The sequence below is a fragment of the Urocitellus parryii genome, chromosome 1 (genome assembly GCF_045843805.1).
Source record: "Urocitellus parryii isolate mUroPar1 chromosome 1, mUroPar1.hap1, whole genome shotgun sequence".
NCBI lineage: Eukaryota > Metazoa > Chordata > Mammalia > Rodentia > Sciuridae > Urocitellus > Urocitellus parryii.
Genome location: NC_135531.1, coordinates 57,435,577 through 57,462,202, shown reverse-complemented (window position 1 = coordinate 57,462,202; position 26,626 = coordinate 57,435,577). Strand labels below are relative to the sequence as shown.

At 33.8% G+C, this 26,626-nt stretch overlaps 1 protein-coding gene across 1 annotated transcript in view; it reads right to left on the bottom strand.

The window, feature by feature from the left end:
- Ankrd31 (ankyrin repeat domain 31) overlaps positions 1–26,626 on the bottom strand; it is a 184,291-nt gene that overhangs the window by 139,871 nt on the left and 17,794 nt on the right. Inside the window, 4 exon segments of the mRNA XM_077791084.1 lie at positions 619–662; positions 9,585–9,661; positions 21,971–22,011; positions 25,278–25,387. Of these exon segments, the coding sequence (XP_077647210.1) occupies positions 619–662; positions 9,585–9,661; positions 21,971–22,011; positions 25,278–25,387 (272 nt within the window).

Below are 26,626 nucleotides of genomic sequence, written 5' to 3'. Positions count from 1 at the left end.
TGTCAGAGGGCAAGTAACTAGGAAATACTGACTACAGACAGTGAAAAACAAACACTAAAGAGAGAGTAATTACTTTGGTCAAGATTATACCAGAGTCATCTGAAACAGATCCACAGAGGATAAAGGTCTTGAGCCAGTAATCAAAGATTTGTAAGGGAGTGAAGGAAGGGAGGAACACATATTTATTCAGCACTAATTAGGTGCCATATGTTATAAACTTATTGCTTTCAGTCCTTACAATAACTGAGAAACAGATATTGTCTATATTTTACAGATATAAATAACATAGCTGACTTCAGAACCTAGTTCTGATTCCAAAATTTATGCTCTTCTGTTTTCTGGCTCCTGACTTGAGAAAAAAAACTTGTTGGCAAGAACTGTATAAAATACAGCTGAGATGAATTAATAAATTGATCAAGAAAACATTATTTTATTACAGATAAGGAAGAATAAATACTAGAAGAGGTTTTTGAACAAGAATGAATTTCTACATATTGAAATGGTTTGGTCATATTACTGCCTTAGGAGAGGGTCTAAATTAGCTTAATAGTTTAATCAACATAATTTTAAAAAATCTAAGTCCATGATCTACATAGCTAATCTGTTATACAAACCAACCTCTTCTAGGTGTGACAGAACTTCAGTATTTTCAGCTTCAGGCTCTGGAAGAGAACATATGCTTTAATTCCAGTTTTTATTAAAATACTAAATCTATACCCTCTCATTCAGCATTTTAAAAATCACATAACTTGAACTCCCTCAATTAAAGTGACATTATCAAATATTTTATAAATATCTTATTATTATAAAATTATTTTCATTTCGGAAATGAAATGATAAAATTATTCCATTTCTGAAAAAATATTTTAAACAGGGCCAAATAGAACTACAATCATTCAGAATTAGTTTGCTAAAACCCAACCCAATTCTCTATTTTAGCTGAATTATTGTAAGTATTTCTAAATACACAAGGAAAAATAGTTATCTACTTTCTAAGTATTATTATATCCTCCATTATAAGTCACAGAATTTAAATGAATTCATGCTATGTGGAGTTAGGCATGAACGTTTCCTATAAGGCCAAAAGGAATCAAGAGCTCATTCTAAAGATTCAGAGGATGCTGCCTTGCCTCTGTGACTTTAGCTGTACTCCGTGTGCTCACCCGGACCCCTCTGAGCTCAGCTGGCTGACAGCAGTTCATATCAAGTTCATTTAAGAAGGATAAGGAAAAAAAATATTTCTCCTAACACCACACTCCCTTTGCCTTCTATCTTCATTATTAAGACTCAAGGATTCTAATATACTTGGGTGGTATTTAGGACTCACTGACATTTCAAGCATTTTTTTGTTTTATTTTGTTTTATGTAATTCTATACTTATTGTATGTAAATAAGTTATAAGATACACCCAAAAAATAGGCTGTATGAAGCTGGACTTGGTGGTGCACACCTGTAATCCCAGCTACTTGAGGCAGGAGGACTGCGAGTTCAAAGCCAATCTCACAGAACAGTGAGGCACTAAGCAACTCAGTGAGACCTTGTCTCTAAATAAAATACAAAATAGAGCTGGTGATGTGGCTCAGTGGTCAAGTGCCCCTGCATTCAATCCCCAGTAAAAAAAAAAAAAAAAAAAAGGCTGTATGCGTAGTATCATCCTATCTTTTGTAAATGAATTATATTGTAAATGTATTGGTTCTTTTTAGTTATGATAGCAGAATCCATTCTGATATAATTATACAAGCATGGAATATATTTTAGTTAGGATCTCATTCTTATGGATGTACATGATGGTGGGATTCATTGTGTTTCACAGAAAAAGAAATATGAATGTCATCAAATAAATGAAAAAATGTTCAACATCTCTAGCAATTAGAGAAATACAAATTAAAACTCCAGTCAGAAAGGCAGTATACAAGAATACAAGTAATAATAAATGTTGGCGAGGATGTGGGGGAAAAGGTACACTCTTACATTACTGGTAGGACTGAAAACTGATGCAACTACTCTGCAAAGCAGGATGAAAATTACTTAGAAAAACTGTCACAGAACCACCATTTGACCCAGTCATCCCTCTCCTTAGTATATAGCCAAAGGATTTAAAATTAATCATGTTTGAGTCATTCTTTCAGTTTCTTTTTACTAGGCAATATCTACATAGCTACTGTAAAAGCAAGTTTTATCTGTTGAACCTCAGAATATATCCTCTCAAGCAAGACAGGTTTTTCAGCTTATATTACTCATTGTGCATCAAGGAAGTCCTAACATAGAATGCTGTTTTAGGACAAAGTGCTGTTAGAATGTTGGCGAGCACAATTTCCTTGCTCCTTCAACAAGGAGTTATTCCCCTTGTTGTTGTAGGGTCAGGTTACATGCCAGTTTCTGGTTTTGGTGTCTTGACTTTTGTAAGATGATATGTTTTTATTACCCCTAGCCTATCATGACTGTTATATGTAAATTGGTACATACCCGGTATAAAAGCTATTTTGCTGTGTGATAAAGCAGACACTGTTCTCTGAAACCATATCCCAAGGGGTTTCTCTGTACCCTCAAGCTCCTCACAGTTGATGCTGGAAGGTCAAACCCCCCAGTACATACTTAAAACAAAAAGAATGGTTTTTACTTTTAATGATGAAAATCAAGTAGGATTTTAAAAATCATGGCATTCCACTTCCTCATAGATAATGAATAAAGTGAATAAAATAATAAGAATAATTTTTCTAACTTTGAAATCCTTTATGCTCATGTTTCACTATCCATATCTTAAGTTATTTGAAATTTGGTATCTCTAGTTGCTTAAAATTTTAATATCAATAAAAACATATTTTTTCCGTGTTCCCTCTACTCCTCCATCCCCCTGGTTAAAAGAAACATTTGAGGAAAATTGGCAATTATCTTTGCAAAAAAGATTATATTTTGTTTGTTGGTTGGTTTGTTTGAATAAACTCTCAGGTCCTTGAGCAGGATTCAAAAACAGAAAAAAAGATTTCACCCTCTTTCTCCTTTGAATTATAAAGAATCTTCAAAGAAATCTTTTCCTATACTGTCTTTGATGTCACCATCAAAATGATCTTTTTTAACTAGACATGGTAGTGTATGCCTATAATCAAAACTACTCAGAAAGCTAAGGTAAGAGAATCATAAATTGGAGGCCAGCCTCAGCAAATTAGAGACACTGTGTCTCAAAATAAAACTTTAAAAAGGGCTGGGAATATAGTTCAGTGGCTAAGTATCTGCCTAGCATGTGAGGGGCCCTGGGTTGATCTGCAGCACTGAACAGGAAAAAAAAATATTTCTCTTATGTTAACATTTACTGTTTCAAAAATATGATAAATTAATAAAATATTTTACAGAAATTTCATTACTATATTAAAAATAAACATTTAGAAGGAATTCTCATATTTTCTTTACTGTTTCCATCAAGGTTTTTTTCATTTAAAAAAATTTCATTAGAGCATTATAGTTATACACAGTAGTAGGGTTCATCTCAACAAATTTGTACATTGATGGAATTCAATTTCAGTTCATGTCCTCTCCCTTTCCTTTCTTTCTTCCCTTTCCCATTCTCTTTCCTCTAATCTACTGATCTTCTCCACCAAGATTAAAAAAAAATTTTTTAATTAGATTTCAGTAAAATCTGATGCTAAAATATTCTCAGTGGGTACTAATTGGCCTTAGCCACCCCTGACCCAGAAGTTTGTTTGTTGAATTGGTGGATAAACAAATAAATGAGTTAGGTAAGTAGATAGACACATAGATAGATCATTCATAAGAAGACCTGAAGTACAGACCCTAAAAAAATCAATCATTTAACCATACGGTCCTGCACCCATCATTCCACATGTAGGTCTTAGAGGCCAGATGTGCAACATGGCACTATTTAGGAGGGTTATATGACACAGACCAGGAATATCTAGGTCAAAGTCAACAAGGCATGTATTCTACTTCCTGGGGAATGGAAGACTAGCATTTCCCAGGGCTTATCTCAAACTACACCATAGACTATAATTTTCAGAAATGAGTCGTTTTTAAAAAATATATTTATTTTTTAGATGTATTGCAACACAATTCCTTTATTTTATTTATTTTCATGTGATGCTGAGGATGGAACCCAGGGCCTGGCACATGCTAGGTGAGTGCTCTACTGCTGAGCCACAACCTCAGCCCAGAAATGAGTCATTTTTTATACTGAATTCCCTCCTCTATAAAGGGGGAAAATTTATTTGTTTATAGACACAGCAAGGAATAGAGGCTGAATAAGATAGTCCTTTTGGTGTTAAAGCTCCAGTAGTGATTTCATTTTTATTATTTTTTCGAGGCATGTGAACAAAGAACAAAATATCAAAGACCTTGGTGAAAAGCCTCAGGGCTTTGTCTCAAAGTTAACTTTATAATCTAGAATATAATTACAACTGGTGGCATTTGTTTCACTATTTGAAGGGACTGACTCAAGAAATATAATAAAGTGCTGAGGAAAGGGGATTCAAGTCAGTTTCAAATGTGACAAAGGATTTTAGGTCACTGAAGACCATCAATCTTGCCAGGAGAAGTAACAATACATAGAAGAAGCACCAGAAAAAAGACAGAAAGATATCTTCGTTGCTTAATACTAAATTCAGAAAACATTCTATAACTTCAGGATTCTTAGTTACAGGAATTCTCCTTTTTAACTTAAAATTTGTTTTTAAAAAATTCTTCTGGAATTCTTATCTATCCTTATCCCTTGATAAACAAAATATAATAGTATGTATAAGAAATGATTCTAAAATACCAAAAGCAATAAAAACAGCCAGAGAAGTTTCAATTTATGCAAAAATTTTAACTTACATATAGATTTTAACTTATATACAAGCATTATAATGTTAATGCTATTATATTTACTTAAGATAGTCTGCTTATTTTGATTATTCCATAATTTGCTCAGAACTACCCTTTAAACTGAGAGAGAAAAAGAATAGGACTATATTAGAACACTATCAGGTATAAAAGCTAATAAGTTAACAGTTTACTTGCACAAGATTTAATCTGTGATGATACTATAAAATTATTTTCATGTTCTGAATACTCTGAAAGGAGTGAAAGCAAGAGAGAGTGGCAATGAGGTGCCAGAAGGGAAAGAAACTACCAATTCTATGGGTTTCTAATCAACACAGCTTCAGGGCAGAAACAAACACTATGGTGCACAAAGTACTTTTAAGAAATAGTAAGACTTGTCACTCAGAAGATAAATGAGGGTTTTGAGGACACTGCACAGATGCCAATAGCATCACAGGAATTAATGGCTCTCAGAAGGCCAAAACTGGCAGGAAAAATGGACATAGTGGAAACTTGTTTTCTATAAATACTGGAATTAGGTATAGAAAAAATGTGAATCAATCTTTGTGTAACTATGGCTGACACCTGTTATCCTGGCCAAAAACCAAGGAAGAAAAGGGAAAGCCCATGGCATGACACCATCCATGACACCTCTGTCCACGTTGTACAAGACAACCTTACAAAAAGGACCTCAATCTCTAAAATGGTAACTTTACAGCTTTATAAACATGATTCTTTTGGTTTATCCATCAAACACAACTTATAAAAGGATTTATACAGGTTTTCACCAAATTTGAAGGGTATGTTTGACATAATTTGAATTATAATATTGAGCTATCAGATATTGATCTTAAAAATTACTTTGACTTAAAAACCTTAAAGTTCTTATTTATTTGGAGAGGAGCATCAATTATAATTTGTTCTTATATTTTTAATGGTCGATTTATTAAAATTCAGTCTCTAAGACACAAAAACATGAAAATTACTGTTTCTTTAATATTTAGACATTGATTATAAACTTTTAATTCTCTTAAGTTACAAATTTAACAGGATTAATCTTTTCACAACAGCAGACTTAATGTAAAAGGCAAAGTAAATACAATGGTTATGAAATTTATTATTATTATTAAACTAATTCTAAAATAACAGTACCCTGGTTTGATTCATTCTTATTTCTATTCTTAGGCCTGTAACTTAATATTAAAGTAACAGTTATTTTGAACGGTTTTTTTTTTTACATTATGAATAATTCAAACATTTTATTTTTTTAAATCGAGAGAGAGAGAGAGAGATAGAAAGAGAGATAATATCTACCAACCCTCAAATACTTGGGCTATCACAATTTTAAAAAGAAAACTGGACATTCCAATACACATAATGACAATTTAAATGAATCCCCCATTCATGTATCGCTTTTTACTGAACAAACACAAGCCGGAGCATTTGCCTCATATGCACGAGGACCTGGGTTCCATCCCCAGCACCAAGAAACAAATACATGTGGAACATAGAGGATTGGCAATTCAAATTTCTATCTACAATCAGGTGTGTTAGATAAGGAGTCTATGTGGGCAAACAACCCCCATTAAGCACCACACAGTAGTTACCTTGAAGAAATATGGACCCCATGTTTCCAAATCTACTGATTTTTTGAGAGGTCCAAACCCCAATTTTATATGAGAAATATTCCCCTTTGAAAATGTTGGCAAGTAATAACCCACTTCAGTCTAATGTATGAAATATGATATGTCAAGAGCTTTGTAATGTTGTGAACAACCAATAAAAAAAAAAAAAAAAACAACCTTAAGGCCAGGCATAGTGATGCATGCCTGTAATCCCAGGAACTCAGGAGGTTGTGGCAAGAGAATCACCAAGCTTAAGACCATCCTCAGCAATTTAGTGAAGCTCTCAGCAATTTAGCAAGTCCCTGTCTCAAAATAAGAAATAAAAAGGGCTAGAGATGGAGCTCAGTGGTAAAACACCCCTGGGCTCCATCCCCAATACCTCCCCCTACTCCCCAAATTTTAAATTACTATATTTTGAACTTTTTCACTAAAAGCACACCGAAAGTAAAGAAGAAAACTCCTGCCTCTTCCAAAACTGAAGCCAAAGCAAAAACAAAGTCTAAAAGGTAATGCTGAAAGGCATTCACAGACAAAAACAAAAAGATCCAAGTGTTACCCATGTTCTGGTAGCACAAGACAGCGCAGCTCCAGAGGAAGCCCAAATATCCTCAAAATAGCACCCTCAGAGGAAACAAGCTTGACCACTATGCCATCATCAAGTTCCCCCTAACTTCTGAGTCTGCCGTGAAGAAGACAGAGAGCATCACGACACTATTCTAGATGTCAAGACCAACAAGCACCAGATCAAACAGTTATGAAGAAGCTCTAGGACATTGTTGTGGCCAAGGTCAATACCCTGGTCAGACCTAATGAAGAGAAGAAGGCATATGTTCCACTTGTTCCTGATTATGATACTTCAGATGTTGTCAACAAAATTAAGACTATCTAAATTGAGTCTAGATGGCTAATTCCAAATATATAGTTTTTAATAAAAATAATTAAGTTATTAATTACCTTCCCAGGGTTACAAAAATTGCATCAAATAGAAACCAAATAATTTTTTGGATCAATTGAGGTGTCAGGATCTGGGTCATTGATACCTCATTTTTTAAAAATATTTTTTATTTGTTGTTTTAGATATACATGACAGGACAGTGTACTTTGACATACTATACATACATGGAGTATAAATTATTTTATTTAGGATCCCATTCTTGTGGTTGTACATGATGTGAAGTTTCACTGGTTGTGCATTCATATATGAACATAGGAAAGTTATGTCCAATTCATTCTACTGTCTTTCCTATTCCTGTCTCCCCATCCCATCCCTTTATTCCCCTTTGTCTAATCCACCTCCCACTGTGTGTTAGCATCCACCCCCATTGTGTGTTAGCATCCACATATTAAAGAGAACATTTGGCCCTTGGTTTGGGGGGATTGGATTATTTCACTTAGCATGATAGTCTCCAGTTTTATCCATTTACCAGCAAACACCATAATCTCATTCTTCTTCTTGACTAATATTCCACTGTGTATATATACCACATTTTCTTTATCCATTCAATGTGTTAAAGGGCATCTAGGTTGGTTCCACAGCTTAACTATTGTGAATTAAGCTGCTATAAACATTGATGTGGCTGCATTACTGTAGTATGCTGATTTTAAGTCCTTTGCTTACCTGATTTTTTGTTGGATTCAAACCTCAGTAGCCAGTTATCTAGCTTTACTTATAAAATAACACCTTAAACTTCACAAAGGTTTTTCTCTTGTTTATTTTTTTTACAATGCCATCTTTAAGTTTTATTTGGCCATTGTTCTAATATTTATTATATACTGACTTGTTCTGTTAGTATTATTATAAACTCATACCTTTTATCAGCATCTAACAACAGGCAGGGATATTTATGGCTTTTATTTCCTAAGAGGTGTGGGATCTAGTCCCTGCTAAACACTCTCTTTAATTGGGTATTACTTATTTGTCATCTTAAGACATGCTTAGACCTCACTTCCCACACTTTTTAATGTGTCACTACTGGTGCTCTGTATGCACATGGTCCTTCCCTATCTTGGTACAGTTCTTACTTTCTCCAAGACCACAGAACTTATTCATAGTTATGTTTTCTTTTTTTTCTACTTACTAGTGGATAAATAGAAAAACCCTGTGATTTACAAATAGACATATATGTTGTAAATAAAACAAAATGCACTGTATTAACAGGTCCTGACTTTTAAAAGGCATTCAAACTTTAATAAATCCTACTATGGTCACCTTTTATAGACAACTTTTTATGTATTATTAACATTTTTTAGTATTACTGTGAATATATAATCTGTCCACAAACATTTCCACGAACTAAAATTATTGGGTTTTTTTCCTGAATTTCTCACATCAGGCCAGGGGAAGCAATGATCTAGGCCTTTATTCTTTTAGTACTACCCCCAGACATCCTTAAAAGAGTCATTGCTTTTCATCAATGATTCATTTCAGACTAATCCTGAAATCCAGATCCTTTAAGGATCCCTAGTTTATTTAGAATTCATACACCCATAGCTACCAATACACAGTGTGCCACCAATACACATGTGCCACCAATACACGTGACACACAGAAAGTTTAAAACATACTCATTAAAAGAATGAACAGATAATATTATTAGGCACTAGGAGTGTGATGTAAGAATTAGTGATAAGGAGAAGTGGTAATGCAAAGCAGAATACAGAGCTTTATAAATTTATCTTTTCCAATTTCTTATCATGTCTTCCTGCCCTTTTCTTATAATACAAGGTTTCACTAACTATCATGAATATTTACTACAGTGTGACACAACATACATAATTTCACTCTGGAGGAATTCCTAGGAGACACCTCAAAGAGAAAAAGAGCCATTCTCTAATGTAACTGAAACCAAAGTAAAACTGGCCTGTGTAACTGCCAGTCAGGAAGAGCATAGTGTAGATATTAATGATGTTATGAACAGTAAAAACAAAACATTTTCTTTCAAGTTTCAGCCCCAAAAATCACAAGTAGAAAGAGTAGGCATTTGGAGTAGCAGGTACTGATTGCAGCTGACCTGTTTCCTTCACGGGCAATGCTATGCAACAGTGATTTCAAATTAAAATGTACAGTATACCAGCCTACTTGTAAGTAACTCCATATCTAAGCCTTTTATTTTCAGGCAAAGAAAACCTCCACCCATTAAAACATACCTTCAATGTTTTGATGATTCAATGAAAGTACAGGCTGCGGAAATGACACAGTGAACATTGGAAAATTTTTTCTAGTCCTAAAAAATAAATGAACAAATTAATTAAACTTTTTAGTGGAAAGGAAAAAATACTATTTTCATCCAAATATAATTAAAACTTCTTAAAAAGAGCTTTCCAAATGTTATTGTTTTGCTACATCATTCCAATTATTTTTACAATTATCAACTTGTTAACATTTACCTATGAAGTGACTGCAAAATTAAAGGAGCAAGTTGAAAAAAAGATTAGATACTTCAGCAGTGTAAGCATCAGTCAACTCTTCATTGCTGTAACAAAACTTAAAGAGAAAAGATTTGTTTGAGTTCAAAGTTTTAAGAGGTTTTAGTTCGTGGTCAGCCAGTTTCATTGCTATGGGCCTGAGGCAAGGTAGCATATTGTGGCAGGATGTGATAGAGGAAAGTTGCTCACCTAAAAGCAGCTGGGAAAGAGAGAGAGAGAGAGAGAGAGAGAGAGAGAGAGAGAGAAGGGAGGGAGGGGGAGGGGAGAGAGAGAGAGAGAGAGAGAGAGAGAGAGAGAGAGAGAGAGAGAGAGAGAGAGAAGAGACAAGGATAAAATATAGTCTCCAAGGGCATTTAGCTAAGAACCCAACCCCTTCAACTAGGTCACACCTCCTAGGTGGTAGAAACTTCCACCACCTCCCAACGGTCCATGCAAATTATGAATCTACCAATGGATTAATTCATTAATGAAATAAAAGCCCTCTTATTTCAATCAATTCCCCAAAGCTCTACCTCTGAACATTGTTGCTCTAGAGACCACACCTTCAACACATTGGGGGAATATCTCATATCAATACCACAAGGTAAGCTAAATATATTTGATTTGAAAAAGTTTTTGGAGATAACTGCTTGCCAAATAGAGGTAGCAATGATAGGGAGAAAATAGTCCAGAATTATGTAGGTTGGCTACATACATCCTCAAACATCCTGATAGTTTGTCATTATAGTTTTAGATATAAGTGAAAATCACTAATGAGAAATTTCTCAGACATTATTTATCATTTTTTTTCACAGCAGGCAAAAAAAAATGTAAGAAATATGAGAAGGAAGAGCCTGAAGGCAAAATAAGAGTCATGTCTAATCTGAAATTCTGACACTGTGTCTTTGGATAATTAAAAGTTGAAGACTGTATACTTCTTCTTTATCCCTTGAAATAATTGAATATAAACAAATAAATAGAATAAATAAATGAAATCCCTTATTTGACAAAATTTGCCTGTTATAGTTGCTACTGGATGAGCAAATATATATCCATTTTATAAGAATAATTTCCATTCTATGCACAAACATTTATTTCTTAAATACATGCAACTATTCCTTCACTAAATTATTAAAAATTTTACTTGCAAAATAAATGATTTTGTTGTACCAAAGGGAAAAAAGTTGACTGAAGGAAAGGAAATACACTGCATAAATAAAACCAAGATAATTTCCTTAAAAAAAAAAAAAACTCCCTCATTTCAGATGTTTTTAGACCAGTTTTTATGCATCAGGCACAGCTACTTAAATCCTAACCAAGAAAAATAAATTGAGCAGCCTTTCTTGTACAAAAAAAGTGATTAATATGTTACCTTGAAAATGGAAATAAAACTATTAATATAAAATGATAATTTTTAATAGGCAAATAGAAAAAAAATTGCTCTTTTTTCCCAAAATGTTATGCTTTGAGAAGAAGTAATTACAAACAAAACAAAACCCTGGTTTGAGTCAACTAGATAATTTTTTCCTTAATTGTAAAAGAGAATTTAAGACATAAATCTGAAAATACAGCAAAGCTTCTCCTAAATTATTAAAAAGTTATTTATATTAGGCAAGACTGCAAATAATCTAAATATCCTATCATAGAATGACCAAACAAATCAGAGAACATAATCAGTTATATAACAAAGTAATAAACTCACACATTCAAAAAACATTAATAACATGAAAAAATAATTATAAGTTATTACTTAAAAGTTTAAAAACAGTATGTAACACTATCTATGAATGATCCAAATTCTAAAATAAAATCTTCCAAAATGTCAACAATGGTTCTCTGGGCAGTGAGATTTTGTGCTATGTTAATCTTCCTTAGTTTTTTTCTTTTTTCCATTTTTTAAAATGAATTTATACTTCTAATATGTTTGGTAAAAGGGTTATTTTATAATAACCCTTAAAATTATTGATCTTCACAGGGCTGGGATTGTGGTGAGCGCTTGCCTAGCACATGCAGGGCCCTGGGCTTGGTCCTCAGCACCACATAAAAATAAATGAATGGAATAAAGGTATTCTGCCCAACTACAACTAAAAAAATAAATATTAAAAAAATTTGATCTTCAGAATCCTTTACATCCGTAAAAATTATTGAAGATACCAAAGAGCTTTAGCTAATGTGGCATATATATACTTCAATATAGCAATTAAAGTTTCAATATTTGTTTTTAAATGACAGTAATAATCCAGCAATATATTAACATATTTTATGATAAATTATATTTTCCAAAATGAAAAAAGAATAATGAGTCTAAAGTGCAGTGGTTTGCATGAGTATTTCCTGCAAGTAGTCCCAGCTAGTTGGTAGACTGAGGCAGAAGGATTACAAGTATGAGGCCAGCCTGGGCAATTTAATGAGATACTATCAAGAAAGAAAAGAAAAGAAAAGAAAGAAAGCTGTGGATATAGCTCATTGGTAGAGCACACCTGGTTCAATTGACAAATTAGAAAAAAAGTTGTAATGTTTCACAGTTTATTTTGGGATTGTGGCTCAGCAGAAGAGTGCTTACATAGCACACACAGGGCCCTGGGCTCAATCCTCAGCATCACATAAAAATAAATGAATGGAATAAAGGTATTGTGTCTAACTACAACTAAAAAAATAAATATTTTTAAAATTTGATCTTCAGACTCCTTTACACTCTTAAAAATCTTCCTTCCTCAATTTTTTTTCTTTAGTATTGGTATCTTTAAAAGAGATTAAAGAATTTCTTTACTGTATGATATAATATTAATTTTTTTTCCTAGTACTGGGGATTGAACCCAGAGGTGCTTAACAACTGAGCGACATCCACTGTCTTTATTTTTTTTCTATTTTTTTATTATTAGTTGTTCAAAACATTACAAAGCTCTTGACATATCATATTTCATACATTTAATTCACACGGATTATGAATTCCCAATTTTACACCGTATACATATTGCAGATTCACATCAGTTACACATCCACTTTTTTACATACTGCCATACTAGTGTATGTTGTATTCTGCTGCCTTTCCTATCCTCTACTATCCCCCCTCCCCAACCCTCCCCTTCCCTCCCATCTTCTCTCTCTACCCCATCTACTGTAATTCATTTCTCTCTTTTTTTTCCCTTTTCCCCTCACTTGCTCTTATATGCAACTTTGTATAACAATGAGGATCTCCTTCCTTTACCATGCAATTTCCCTTCTCTCTCCCTTTCCCTCCCCCATCACGTCCCTGTTTAATGGTGATCTTCTTCTCATGCTCTTCCTCCCTGCTCTGTCCTTAGTTGCTCTCCTTATATCAAAGATGACATTAGGCATTTGTTTTTTAGGGATTGGCTAGCTTCACTTAGCATAATCTGTTCTAGTGCCATCCATTTCCCTGCAAATGCCATGATTTTGTCATTTTTTAGTGCTGAGTACTACTCCATGGTGTATAAATGCCACATTTTTTTTTATCCATTCATCTACTAAAGGGCATCTAGGTTGGTTCCACAGTTTAGCTATTGTGAATTGTGCTGCTATGAACACTGTTGTAGCAGTATCCCTATAGTACGCTCTTTTAAGGTCTTTAGGGAATAGTCCAAGAAGGGGAATAGCTGGGTCAAATGGTAGTTCCATTCCCAGCTTTCCAAGGAATCTCCATACTGCTTTCCAAATTGGCCGCACCAATTTGCAGTCCCACCAGCAATGTACAAATGTACCCTTTTCCCCACATCCTCGCCAGTACTTGCTGTATTTGACTTCATTAATAATGGCTGCCAATCTTACTGGAGTGAGATGGTATCTTAGGGTGGTTTTGATTTGCATTTCTCTGACTGCTAGAGATGATGAACATTTTTTCATGTACTTGTTGATTGATTGTATGTCCTCCTCTGAGAAGTGTCTGTTCAGGTCCTTGGCCCATTCGTTGATTGGGTTATTTATTATCTTATTGTCTAATTTTTTGAGTTCTTTGTATACTCTGGATATTAGGGCTCTAACTGAAGTGTGAGGAGTAAAAATTTGTTCCCAGGATGTAGGCTCCCTATTTACCTCTCTTATTGTTTCTCTTGCTGAGAAAAAACTTTTTAGTTTGAGTAAGTCCCATTTTGTTGATTCTTGTTATTAACTCTTGTGCTATGGGTGTCCTATTAAGGAATTTGGAGCCCGACCCCACAATATGTAGATCGGAGCCAACTTTTTCTTCTATCAGACGCAGAGTCTCTGATTTGATATCAAGCTCCTTGATCCATTTTGAGTTAACTTTTGTGCATGGTGAGAGAAGGGGATTCAGTTTCATTTTGTTGCATATGGATTTCCAGTTTTCCCAGCACCATTTGTTGAAGATGCTATCCTTCCTCCATTGCATGCTTTTAGCCCCTTTATCAAATATAAGAAACTTGTAGTTTTGTGGATTGGTCTCTGTGGTCTCTATTCTGTACCATTGGTCCACCCGCCTGTTTTTGTTACTATTGCTCTGTAGTACAGTTTGAAATCTGGTATCGCTATACCTCCAGATTCACACTTCCTACTTAGAGTTACTTTTGCTATTCTGGGTCTTATATTTTTCCACATGAATTTCATGATTGCTTTCTCTATTTCTACAAGAAATGCCGTTGGGATTTTGATTGGCATTGCATTAAACCTATAGAGAACTTCTGGTAATATCGCCATTTTGATGATGTTAGTTCTGCCTATCCATGATAGGCAAATATCCAAATATCCAGGGTATATTTTTCCATCTTCTAAGATCTTCTTCTATTTCTCTCTTTAGGGTTCTGTAGTTTTCATTGTATAAATCTTTCACCTCTTTTGTTAGGTTGATTCCCAAGTTTTTTTTTTTTTTTTGAGGATATTGTGAATGGGGTGTTTTTCCTCATTTCCATTTCAGAAGTTTTGTCGCTGATATACAGAAATGCCTTTGATTTATGCGTGTTGATTTTATATCCTGCCACTTTGCCGAATTCATTTATTAGTTCTAGTAGTTTTTTTGTAGACCCTTTTGGGTCTTCTAGGTATAGAATCATGTCATATGCAAATAGTGATAATTTAAGTTCTTCTTTTCCTATTTTTATGCCTTTAATTTCTTTCATCTGTCTAATTGCTCTGGCCAGTAGTTCAAGAACTATATTGAATAGAAGTGGTGATAGAGGGCATCCCTGTCTTGTTCCAGATTTTAGAGGGAATGACTTCAGTTTTTCTCCATTCAGAATGATGCTAGCCTGAGGCTTAGCATAGATAGCTTTTACAATGTTGAGGTAAGTTCCTGTTATCCCTAGTTTTTCTAGTGTTTTGAACATAAAGGGATGCTGTACTTTGTCAAATGCTTTTTCTGCGTCTATCGAGATGATTATATGGTTCTTATCTTTAAGTCTATTGATGTGGTGAATAACATTTATTGATTTCCATATATTGAACCAGCCTTGCATCCCAGGGATGAATCCTACTTGATCATGGTGCACAATTTTTTTGATGTGTTTTTGTATCCGATTCGCCAGAATTTTATTGAGGATTTTTGCATCTAGGTTCATTAGAGATATTGGTCTGTAGTTTTCTTTCTTTGAAGTGTCTTTGTCTGGTTTCAGAATCAGGGTGATGTTGGCCTCATAGAATGAATTTGGCAGAGCTCCCTCTTTTTCTATTTCCTGAAATAACTTGAAAAGTATTGGTATTAATTCTTCTTTAAAGGTTTTGTAAAACTCCACTGTATACCCATCTGGTCCTGGGCTTTTCTTGGTTGGTAGTCTTTTGATGGCTTCTTCAATTTCATCCATTGATATTGGTCTGTTCAAATTTTGTGTATCCTCCTGACTCAGTCTGGGCAAATCATATGACTTAAGAAATTTATCGATGTCTTCACTATCTTCTATTTTATTGGAATATAGGGTTTCAAAATAATTTCTAATTGTCTTCTGTATTTCTGTAGCCTCTGTTGTGATATTGCCTTTTTCATCCCGTATGTTAGTAATTTGAGTTCTCTCTCTTCTTCTCTTCGTTAGCATGGCTAAGGGTCTGTCGATCTTATTTATTTATTCCAAGAACCAACTTTTAGTTTTGTCAATTTTTTCAATAGTTTCTTTTGTTTCAATTTCATTGATTTCCGCTGATTTTAATTATTTCTTGCCTTCTGCTACATTTGCTGTTGTTTTGCTCTTCCTTTACTAGGGCTTTGAGATGAAGTGTGAGCTCATTTATTTGTTGTTTTTTTCTTTTTTTGAGGGATGACCTCCAGGCAATGAATTTCCCTCTTAAACTGCTTTCATTGTGTCCCATAGATTCCGATATGTTATGTCTGTATTTTCATTTATCTCTAAGAATTTTTTGATTTTCTCCTTTATGTCTTCTGTAACCCATTGATTATTCAGTAACATATTGTTCATTTTCCATGTGATGCAGGATTTTTCCTTCCTTCTTTTATCATTGATTTCCAGTTTCATTCCATTATGATCAGATAAAATGCATGGTATTATCTCCACCCCTTTATATTTACTGAGGGTTGCCCTATGGCATAATATATGGTCTATTTTTGAGAAGGATCCATGTGCTGCTGAGAAAAAAGTATATCCACTTGATGATGGGTTGATATATTCTATATATGTCAGTTAAGTCTAGGTTATTGATTGTGTTATTGAGTTCTATAGTTTCTTTATTCAACTTTTGTTTGGAGGATCTGTCCAATGGTGAAAGAGATGTGTTGACGTCACCCATAATTATTGTGTTGTGGTCTATTTGATTCTTGAACTTGAGGAGAGTTTGTTTTATGAACGTCGCAGCACAATTATTTGGTGCATAAATATTGATGATTGTTATGTCTTATTGGTGAATGGTTCCTTTTAACAGTAAGTATATAATGTTCTTCCTTATCCCTTTTGATTAACTTAGTCTTGAAGTCGATTTTATTCGATATGAGGATGGCCACCCCTGCTTGCTTACAAGGACCATGTGTGTGGTATGTTTTTTCCCAACCTTTCACCTTCAGCCTGAGTATGTCTTTTCCAATCAGATGTGTCTCCTGGAGGCAGTATATTGTTGGATTTGTTTTTTTAACCCATGTTACCAGCCTATGTCGCTTTATTGGTGAGTTTAAGCCATTAACGTTTAGAGTTACTATTGATATATGGTTTGTACTTCTAGCCATGTTTGATTGTTTATCTTTTTTTTTTATTTGGTTTGTTTCTCCATGATTAGCTTTCCCCCCACCCTCTCACTTTACTGAGGTACTTCCCACTGTTGGTTTTGGTTATTGTTTTTCATTTCTTCCTTGTGTAGTGTTTTGCACAAGATGCTTTGCAATGCTGGTTTTCTGGCTGCAAATTCTTTTAACTTTTGTTTATCATGAAAGATTTTTATTTCATTGTCATACCTGAAGCTTAATTTTGCTGGATACAAAATTCTTGGCATCCATTGTCTTTCAGTATTTGAAATACATTGTTCTAGGATCTTCTCGCTTTCAGTGTCTGTGATGAAAAATCCGTTGTTAACCGTATTGGTTTACCCCTGAATATAATCTGCCTCCTTTCTCTTGTAGCTTTTAATATTTTCTCTTTGTTCTGTATATTGGAAATCTTCATAACAATGTGTCTTGGCATTGGTCTACTGTGATTTTGTATGCTCGGTGTCCTGTATGCATCTAAAATTTGTACATCCATTTCCTTTTTTATATCTGGATAGTTTTCCATAATTATTTCATTCAACAGATTGCTCATTCCCTTGGTTTGAACCTCTATACCTTCCTCTATCCCGATGATTCTTAAATTTGGTTTTTTTATGTTATCCCATATCTCTTGGATGTTTTTCTCGTGATTTTTTACCAGCCTTTCTGAGTTGGCTAGACTCTTTTCAAGATGATATATTTTGTCTTCATTATCTGACGTTCTGGCTTCTACTTGCTCCACTTTGTTAGTGATACTCTCATTTGAGTTTTTAATTTGGTTTATAGTTTCCTTCATTTCTAGGATTATTATTTGATTTTTTAAATAATCTCTATCTCCTGATAAAGATGCTTATTTGCTTCTTTTATCTGTTTATGTAATTCATTTTCAATGTGTTCTTTCATTTTTGAATTTGCTGTCTCATGTCCTCTTTAAGATGCCATTCCATCTGTTTAAGGTATTCCTTGAGTTCTCTATTTGACCATTTTTCTGATGCCTCTAGGTCCTCCTGAATATTTAGGCTGTCCTGCATTGTTTGTACTCCTTTTCTTCCTTGCTTTTTCATGCAGCTCATGTTACTTATTGTTCTGTTTGACTGCTGAGTTACTGTTTACTCCTATAAATTTATTTGGTTTTGTGTATCTCTGGGGTCTCTCTTATGTGATGGGAGACTATGACTAGAGATGATGAGTTTTGTTGCACTTTAAAGCAGATTCTTCGTTTCTTAAACTGTGTATGGATTCTGATGGCATATAGCGGTCTGCGGTTTGGTCTTGGGACTTATATTTAGGTCGAATGATGTGATGTTATTGAGGTTGGTATCTCTTGGCAACCTTGGAAGGTTGCTCTACTGATGAGGGATATTAACAGAAGAATGGTCTGGAGTATTTGTGGGTAGCTAGGGACTTGGTAGCACTATATAACACCTCAGAACATTTACCTATACATATTTAGTAAATTACACATAATCAGCGTCGTGATGCTTGGGAGGAAAGTTATTAGAAGGGGAGGGAAGAAGTCACTAAAGGGAATGAGAGTAAACAGGTAGAATTCAAGGAAAGGGGAATAAGGAAATTGAAAAGAAATGAAAAGACAAAAGAAAAAAATAGAAAAGAAAAAAGAAAAATTTTAAAAAATAATTTTAAAAAAATTAAAATAAAAAATAATTTTATTTTATTTTTTTTATTGGTTGTTCAAAACATTACATAACTCATGACATATCATCTTTCATACATTTGATTCACGTGGGTTATGAACTCCCATTTTTACCCCAAATACAAGTTGCAGAATCACATCGGTTACACATCCACATTTTTTCATAATGCCATATTAGTAACTGTTGTATTCTGCTACCTTTCATATCCCCTACTATCCCCCCTCCCCTTCCCTTCCATCTTCCCTCTCTACCCCATCAGCTGTTGTTCAATTCTCTCTTGTTTTTTTTCCCCTTTCCCCTCACCATCTCTTATATGTAATTATGTGTAACAATGAGGGTCTCCTTCCATTTCCATACAGTTTCCCTTCTCCCTCCCTTTCCCTCCCACCACTCGTCTCTGTTTAATGTCAGTCTTTTCCTCATGCTCTTCTTCCCTGCTCTGTTCTTAGTTGCTCTCCTTATATCAAAGAAGACATTTGGCATTTGTTTTTTAAGGATTGGCTAGCTTCACTTAGCATAATCTGCTCTAATGCCATCCATTTCCCTGAAAATTCCATGATTTTGTCATTTTTTAGTGCTGCATAATACTTCATTGTGTATAAATGCCACATTTTTTTTATCCATTCAATACCCGGCACAGGGGGAAAAAAGTTAGTTGAAATATAGAAACTGTATCTTCTATTCTGGTCTTCTTGCCTATTTTAGTGCCAACCATGCTGTTTTTGTTACTATAGCTTTATAGTATAATTTAAGGTCCAGTATTTTGTTGCCTCCTGCTTCGTGTCTCTAAGGATTGCTTTGGATATTCTGGGCTTCTTATTTTTCCAACTGAATTTCATGATTCTTTTTCTATTTCTATGAAGAATGTCATTGAATGTTTCTGATGGAAACTGCATTGAATCCATAATAATGCTTTTGATATTATGGCCATTTTTGACAATATTGACTCTGCCTATCCAAGAACATGGGAGATCTTTCCATTTTCTAAGGCCTTCCTCAATTTTTTTCGTTAGTAGTCTGTAGTTTTCATTGTAGAGATCCTTCACCTCTTTTGTTAAATTGATTCCTAAGTATTTTATTTTTTTGGAGGCTACTGTGAGTGGGATAGTTTTCCTAATATCTCTTTCAGCTGCTTTATCCTTAGAGTATAGGAATGCAATTGTTTATGGATGTTAATTTTGTATCCTACTACTATGCTGAATTCATTTATGAGTTCTAGAAGTTTACTGGTGGAGTTTTTTGGGGTCTTCTAAATATAAAATCATGTTGTCAGCAGAGATAGTTTTCTATTCCTATTCATACCCTTTAATTTCTTTCTTTTGCCTGATTGCTCTGGCTAGAGTTTCAAGGACTAGGTTGAACAGAAGTGGTTAAAGTGGGCATCCTTGTCTTGTTCCTGTTTTTAGAGGAAATGCTTTCAGTTTTTCTGTTTAGAATGTGTTAGCCTTGGGTTTGTCATATTTAGCTTTTACAATTTTAAAGTATGTTCCTTCTATCCCTAATTTTTCAAGTGTTCTAAACATGATCAAATGCTGTATTTTTGTCAAATGCTTTATCTGCATCTATTGAGATAACAGTGATTCTAGTCTTTAAGTCTGTTTATGTGGTGTATTACATTTATTGATTTCTCCATGTTAAAGGAGGGGAGGGGAAGAAGTTCAGTAGATTAGACAAAGGGGAAAGAAAGAAAGGGAGAGGGGAACAGGAATAGGAAAGACAGTAGAACAAATATAATTTTCCTATGAATACATTTGAAAATACTTAAATGAACCCCACCATCATGCTTACTCACAAGAATGGGATCCTAATTAGAATAAGATATATCCTTTGCTTATATAATTTTACCAAAATAGATTCTACTTAATTCTATAATTAAGAATCAATAAAATAAAATTTAAAACATACAGAAACTGAAACAAAATCAATAAGCTTCTTGTGCTGCTACACTAAAACCAATTGTGTATCTTGTACTTTTTTTTCTTTTTCTATCTTGTACTTCAATTGGATGTTTTACTTGCACCTGATTTTGTAACTGATCTTTTAGGAAATACTGATACATTGAGTTTTGTGGATCTTCCTAATGTTGACACATTTCATTATAAAACATCAAAAAAATTACCTTCATAAATTTTATCTGTGATTTCACAAGAAAATTTGAAGCATTAGAAAATCATCAGGTAGGTCAAGGGGATGAACCCAGTTTTGCAAAATTGTAACTAGAAAGCTTGGACTTTTTCCACTGCCATCAAACACTATCAGCTGTTTTCCTTGAAGGAACCAGCATATTCCATTCATTTTTTTAAAATGCCATATAACCAATGAAAATAGCCAATTTGTCAATTATGCTTCAAAGTTAGAAAATAAAAAAGTGAAACTAGTTTTCTTAACAATATTTACAATAAGTGCACTTGTACTTTCTTCAAGACTACTGTGTAATTCAGTACACACAGAAATGTTTTAAACGCACTTGCTTTGTTATCACATAGGATATTAAAAAGATATATATTCAAGATTAAACATTTAATAAAATCAACAACTTTTCTGCTTTGTCACATTCTTTAGTGAAACTGGCTTTTTTTTTAAATGCTAGTACATGGCAGTGAAAAATAAGATAACCGCAGTATTGTTTGGTGCCACTGCACTGATTTCTACTAAGGTTCCAGCATTTTACTCACTACTGCTTTAGCATTGTCACACAAATGGAAACACTATTAAAGGGGCAAATAATATGTTACTATTATTATGAAAATAGTTTTGACCTTAAGAGACTCCCCAAAAGAATATCAGGAACTCCTAGAGAGTTCTCAGGAATTCACAGAACATACTAAAAGAACTGAAAGAATAGTCTCCCAAAGTTTAATAGTTACACTAATTCTAATTTCAATAAGCTTTACAAATTCTTCCTTTATGTTATGCTATAAACTTGCTTTCAAAATATAATAGAATCAATTTATCTTAATCTGATTCAGTCTTCTTATGAAATAAATCTTACCTGGAATGTTTGTAAAACACATTTATGCTACTCAACGGGCAATTATTTAAAGATCTACAATAATTCTGAAACTCTTTAAGAAAATAAAGACATACCTCAGATGTACAAAGTGACCAAAAAAATGGGGCTAAAAAACCCATAATATGGGGCTAGGATTGTGGCTCAGTGGTAGAGCACTTGCCTTGCACATATGAGGCACCTGGTTCAATCCTCAGCACCACATAAAATAAATAAATTAGTAAAACAAAGGTAATGTGTTCATGTTCAATTTGAAAAAAAAAATTTTTTAAACCCACAATATAATAAAGCCAAAACTTGGTATACTTACTGTGACACAGCTTGATTTTGTGCTGTTTCATCTTGAGGTTGCTAGGAAGAAAAAACAGTAGTTTTTTTATATGTGCTAATCTAATAAAACAAGATAAAAAATTAACATTTAAGATAAGTCTTATTTTATTGTGGCAAAATATACATAAAATTTACCATAATAACCATTTTTAGATGTATAGTTCTATAGTCCTCAGTAATTCAGTTGTTGTGCAACCACTACCACCATTCATCTCCGGAACATTGTTGGGTTCTCAAACTCCATATCCTAAACACGAATACTCTATTTCCTTCTCTCTCCACCCATGGCAACCATAATTCTACCTCCTGTCTCTCTGAATCTGACTATGCCAGGAACATCATAAAAGAGGCATCATACAATATTGTCATATGGGGACTACTTTATTTCACATAGTACAATGTCTTCAAGGTTCATCCATGTGGTAGCATGTATCAGTATTTTTCCTTTTCTTAAGGTTGAATAATCTCCATTTCAGGAATGTGTCACATTTTGTATATCCATTCATCATTGAGGACACTTCCATTGCTTCCATCTTTCTTGGCTATTATGAATGCTGCTACTATGAAGATAAGTGTACAAATATTTCTTCAAGTCCCTGCTTTTAGTTCTTTCAGGTGTACCCTCAAAAGTAGAACTGCTAGATCATATAGTGTTACTATGTTTAAATTTTTGAGGAAACTGCCATATTTCCCATAGGACTATACCATTTTATATTCCCACCTGCAAAGCACAAAGATTTCAATTTCTCTACATCCTTATCAACACTTTTTTTTTGTAGTTGCAGATGGACAGAATGACTTATTTTGTTTATTTGTATGTGGTGCTGAGGATCAAACCCAGTGCCTCATGCATGCTAGGCAAGTGTTCTGCCACTGAACTATAGCCCCAGCCCTTGATAATGTCTTCTGACATCTTAAAATTTCCATTAAGTCTTTCTAGGTCCTTCTTATCATGTATTTTAATGAATCCACCTCTACATATGAGATAAGGGTACAGAAAGGGAAAAGGATTCAATCTGGATCCACACCTCTCAGACAGAGTCCTGCATTTCAGAGAAAGAAGTGGTAGAAGTGGCCTGCTTACAATAACTGCAAAACTGAACAATAATAATTATTATATTTATAATAATAATTTAATTTTATAATTATTAAAATGTTTTATAATTTTAATTATTAAAATAATGCTTATTATATTATTTATTATTATTCCCTAACAAACAAGTATCTTTGAGGTGACCAAATATTGATTATGAGACTAGCAGTGCCCACTGTATTACTCAAGGATCTCCAGAGACACAAAACCAATAGAGGTGTGTGTGTGTGTGTGTGTGTGTGTGTGTGTACATGTATATACATATATATGGTATTTATTATAAAGAGTTGACTCCCATGATTATTGAAACTAAGTCCAAATCTACACTGTAGGCTGTCAGGCTTGAGACCAAGAAAGTCAGGGCTGAAGTTTCAATCTGAAGGTCTTCAGACAGAAAACCCAGAGAGCCAATGATACCGATGAAGTCTAAAGACCCGCAGGGAAAAGCTATCCAAAGTAGGCTGATAATCAAAGTAGGCTGATGGAGCAGTTGAGGTCCAAAGGCAGCCTGTTGGAGAATTCTCTCTTGCTGAGAGAGGCAGGTCTTTTTATTCAAATCAGGTATTCAACTGATTTGATGAAGTCTACCCACAATACAGAGGGCAATCTGTTTTACGCAAGTATACTGATTTAAGTGATAATATCATCTGAAACATCATCACAGAAAAAGATTTGAATATCATCTGAAACATCATCCCAGAAAAATATTTGACAAATTATTTGGATACTTCATGACTGAGTCGAGTTGACACACAAAATTAACCATCCCACACAACTTTGATAGACACAATGTCTCCAAAGTTTAGTATCACTAAACTCTCCAACTGAAATAAAAATTTATTTATGTAAAATTTAAAAACTGATTCCTATGCAGCACATTTAAAAACTAGAAAAGCTATTGCAAGACCCAAACCAAAAGTATTTCAAGATTTCAAACCAAAGGTATTGAAAGATACCAAATCAAAGATCCTCTGTTTCTTCTGCTTGTCCTTATTTAAAATAGGCCATCATTTCTAAAATATTCGTCTTTGAAGTTGAAATGCCAATTGGTATCTGAGTATTTAGGTAGCAATTACTTAGAACTCTGATTCAATTTATAAAAACAATATACTTCTTTCTTTAACTCGGAGAAAATATTTTACCAGATCTCTCCATTTCTATATGTGATCAAATCAATTTTTCTATATAGTTTAGTTTCAAAAGGTTTATTTTCACAGTCCTTTAAAGCAATTTTTCCAAGCTAGCCAACCATTGGAAATTACTTCGGAGGCTTTCAAAAAATGGGCATTTCCAGGTTCTACATAAACATAATCTGGAAATTCATATTTTTAAAAAACTATCCAAAGTAGGCTGATAATCAAGCTTTCAAAACCATGTGCTAAGGTACATTTGAAGACCTGGTATAATAACCACATAGCAAATGCTTATAAGATAAATGGAAAAAAAATATTCTTATTTCACAGTTACAGAAGCTAGAGGGAATTTTTTTCTTCATTCAAAAATTGTAAACCCAATTTTTAAACAAATTATTAGGAGTCAAATAAGGCTATCTTAGTTTCAAGGACAAATATTTGGTGTTAAATTTTTCTCTTCATCAGAAATAAATACTGTGATAAATCTTCCTAGCTACAATATTAAATAGACCCTCACAGACAGTCTTTGCAACTGCTGACAGTTTCTAAGTGCTTACTGAATTACCCCTTACCATTCCCCTTGGTGTTTGAATTCAGAAACAAAATTCTTAAGCTAAGTATGCGAATGTCTACACAACACACATATTCATACACATAAAACAACAGAAAGGTTTTAAGCAGCCCAAATCTCAAATTGTATTATAAAAACTAGCACCTTCTTCACAAATTTAAGATGATCTCTGACATACATAGAGATGAAAGTTTCAATTATTATATCCTATTTTAACCTCTGTTCCTTTCTCTTCCATATGTCTAACAAAAAAAAAAAAAGAAAGCTATGGGCAGGGGGGAATACTATATATCCCCCCCAAAAAAAACAAATGAACTTCATCAAAGCTATAGTAAAGAAATAGAATGACTAATTAAGAGACTGTTTTAAAGGGAGGAAAAAGGGAAAAAGCAAAATACTAGACAAAAGAATTGTCACTGTTAATTTGCCAGTGAGATAACATTTTTAATTTTTAATAAGTGTGTATTCAATCATACTTATGGCTCCACACCTGTAATACTGCATCCGCACTAAGAACAGTCATCATCTTATTTTCATTCATTTGCTCTTGCAGACCCTCACTGAGTTTGTGCCCAAGTTGAATCTCAGGAGAAGGAATGCCTAGAATGAAATATAATCGTAAGTCATTTGCAATAGTTTTATTGATCTCCTTCGACTCAGGATTTCATAGATACTGCAAAATTTCATTAAAAATCATTTTGTAGGAGGTAAGGATATAGTTCAGTGGTAATGAGGGTGATTAGCTTCTGTAACTCCCTGGGTTCAATCCCCAGCATAAAAAAAAAAAACTCAAAACCAAATAAAACCCTTTGTGTATAATTCCTTAACTGTCACTTTTATGTGCCAATGTTTTAAAGTTTCCAGTTAGCAGGAGACACATATGCTACACTGAATGAAATACTACTTTATTTCTCTGTTTCAGGATGAATGAATACAACCAATAAGTACAGAAAATGATATAGACTTAAATACCAAAAAATAAATAAATAAACTTTTTCCCCACTTCATTTTAGATCATATTTTAAAACTCATAATATTAGTAGATAATTGAAGAAAAACCAGTTTTGTTCTCAAAAAGGCAAATAAAACTCATATTTTAAATTTTTTTCTTTTCAAGTTCCTAAAAAAAATATCAAAAAAAAAAATTGAATAGTTGCTTTTTGCTTCATCCTTAGCAACAATGGAATAAAATAAAATGTACCTCTTATAGATCAAAAGATGGGAATGAATTAGAGGAAAATTAAACAAATGGTAAACGGCTTCCTACGGACAATGTTTATATCTCTCCCGAAATTCTCATGGTGAAGCCCTAATCCCTATGTGACGATATTAGGGGGGCCTCTGAGAGGTAATTAGGTTTAGATTAATTCACAAGAGTGGAGCCTTCATATGGGATTAGCATCCTTGTAAAAATGAGAGAAACCAGAGTGTTTTCTACATAAGTACACAGATCAGATCATATGAGCACACAGCAATATGCCAGCTGTCTGCAGGTCAGAAAAAAGGCCCTCATCAAGCACCAAATCTCCCAGCACCTTGATCTTAAAACTCCAAGATCTTGGAATTCTTGAGAAAAAAAATCTGTAGATTAAGCCATTTAAGTTATGTTATTTTGTATAGCAGCCCAAGCCAACTAAGACACAGTTTGTCACTCAACATAGGAAAAGAAAGAGAGTCCTTAAAAGTAACTCTGGATTTCTTACATTAGAATTCCAAAAAAACCACCCAACTCAGAAAAAATGTGGCCAACTAAAATCGCAAAAAGGCAAATTGGAAGCACACAGTGGGTAAAGTCTCATACTTCACTGAGCTTGTTGCCTATACCTATGAAACTTAGTA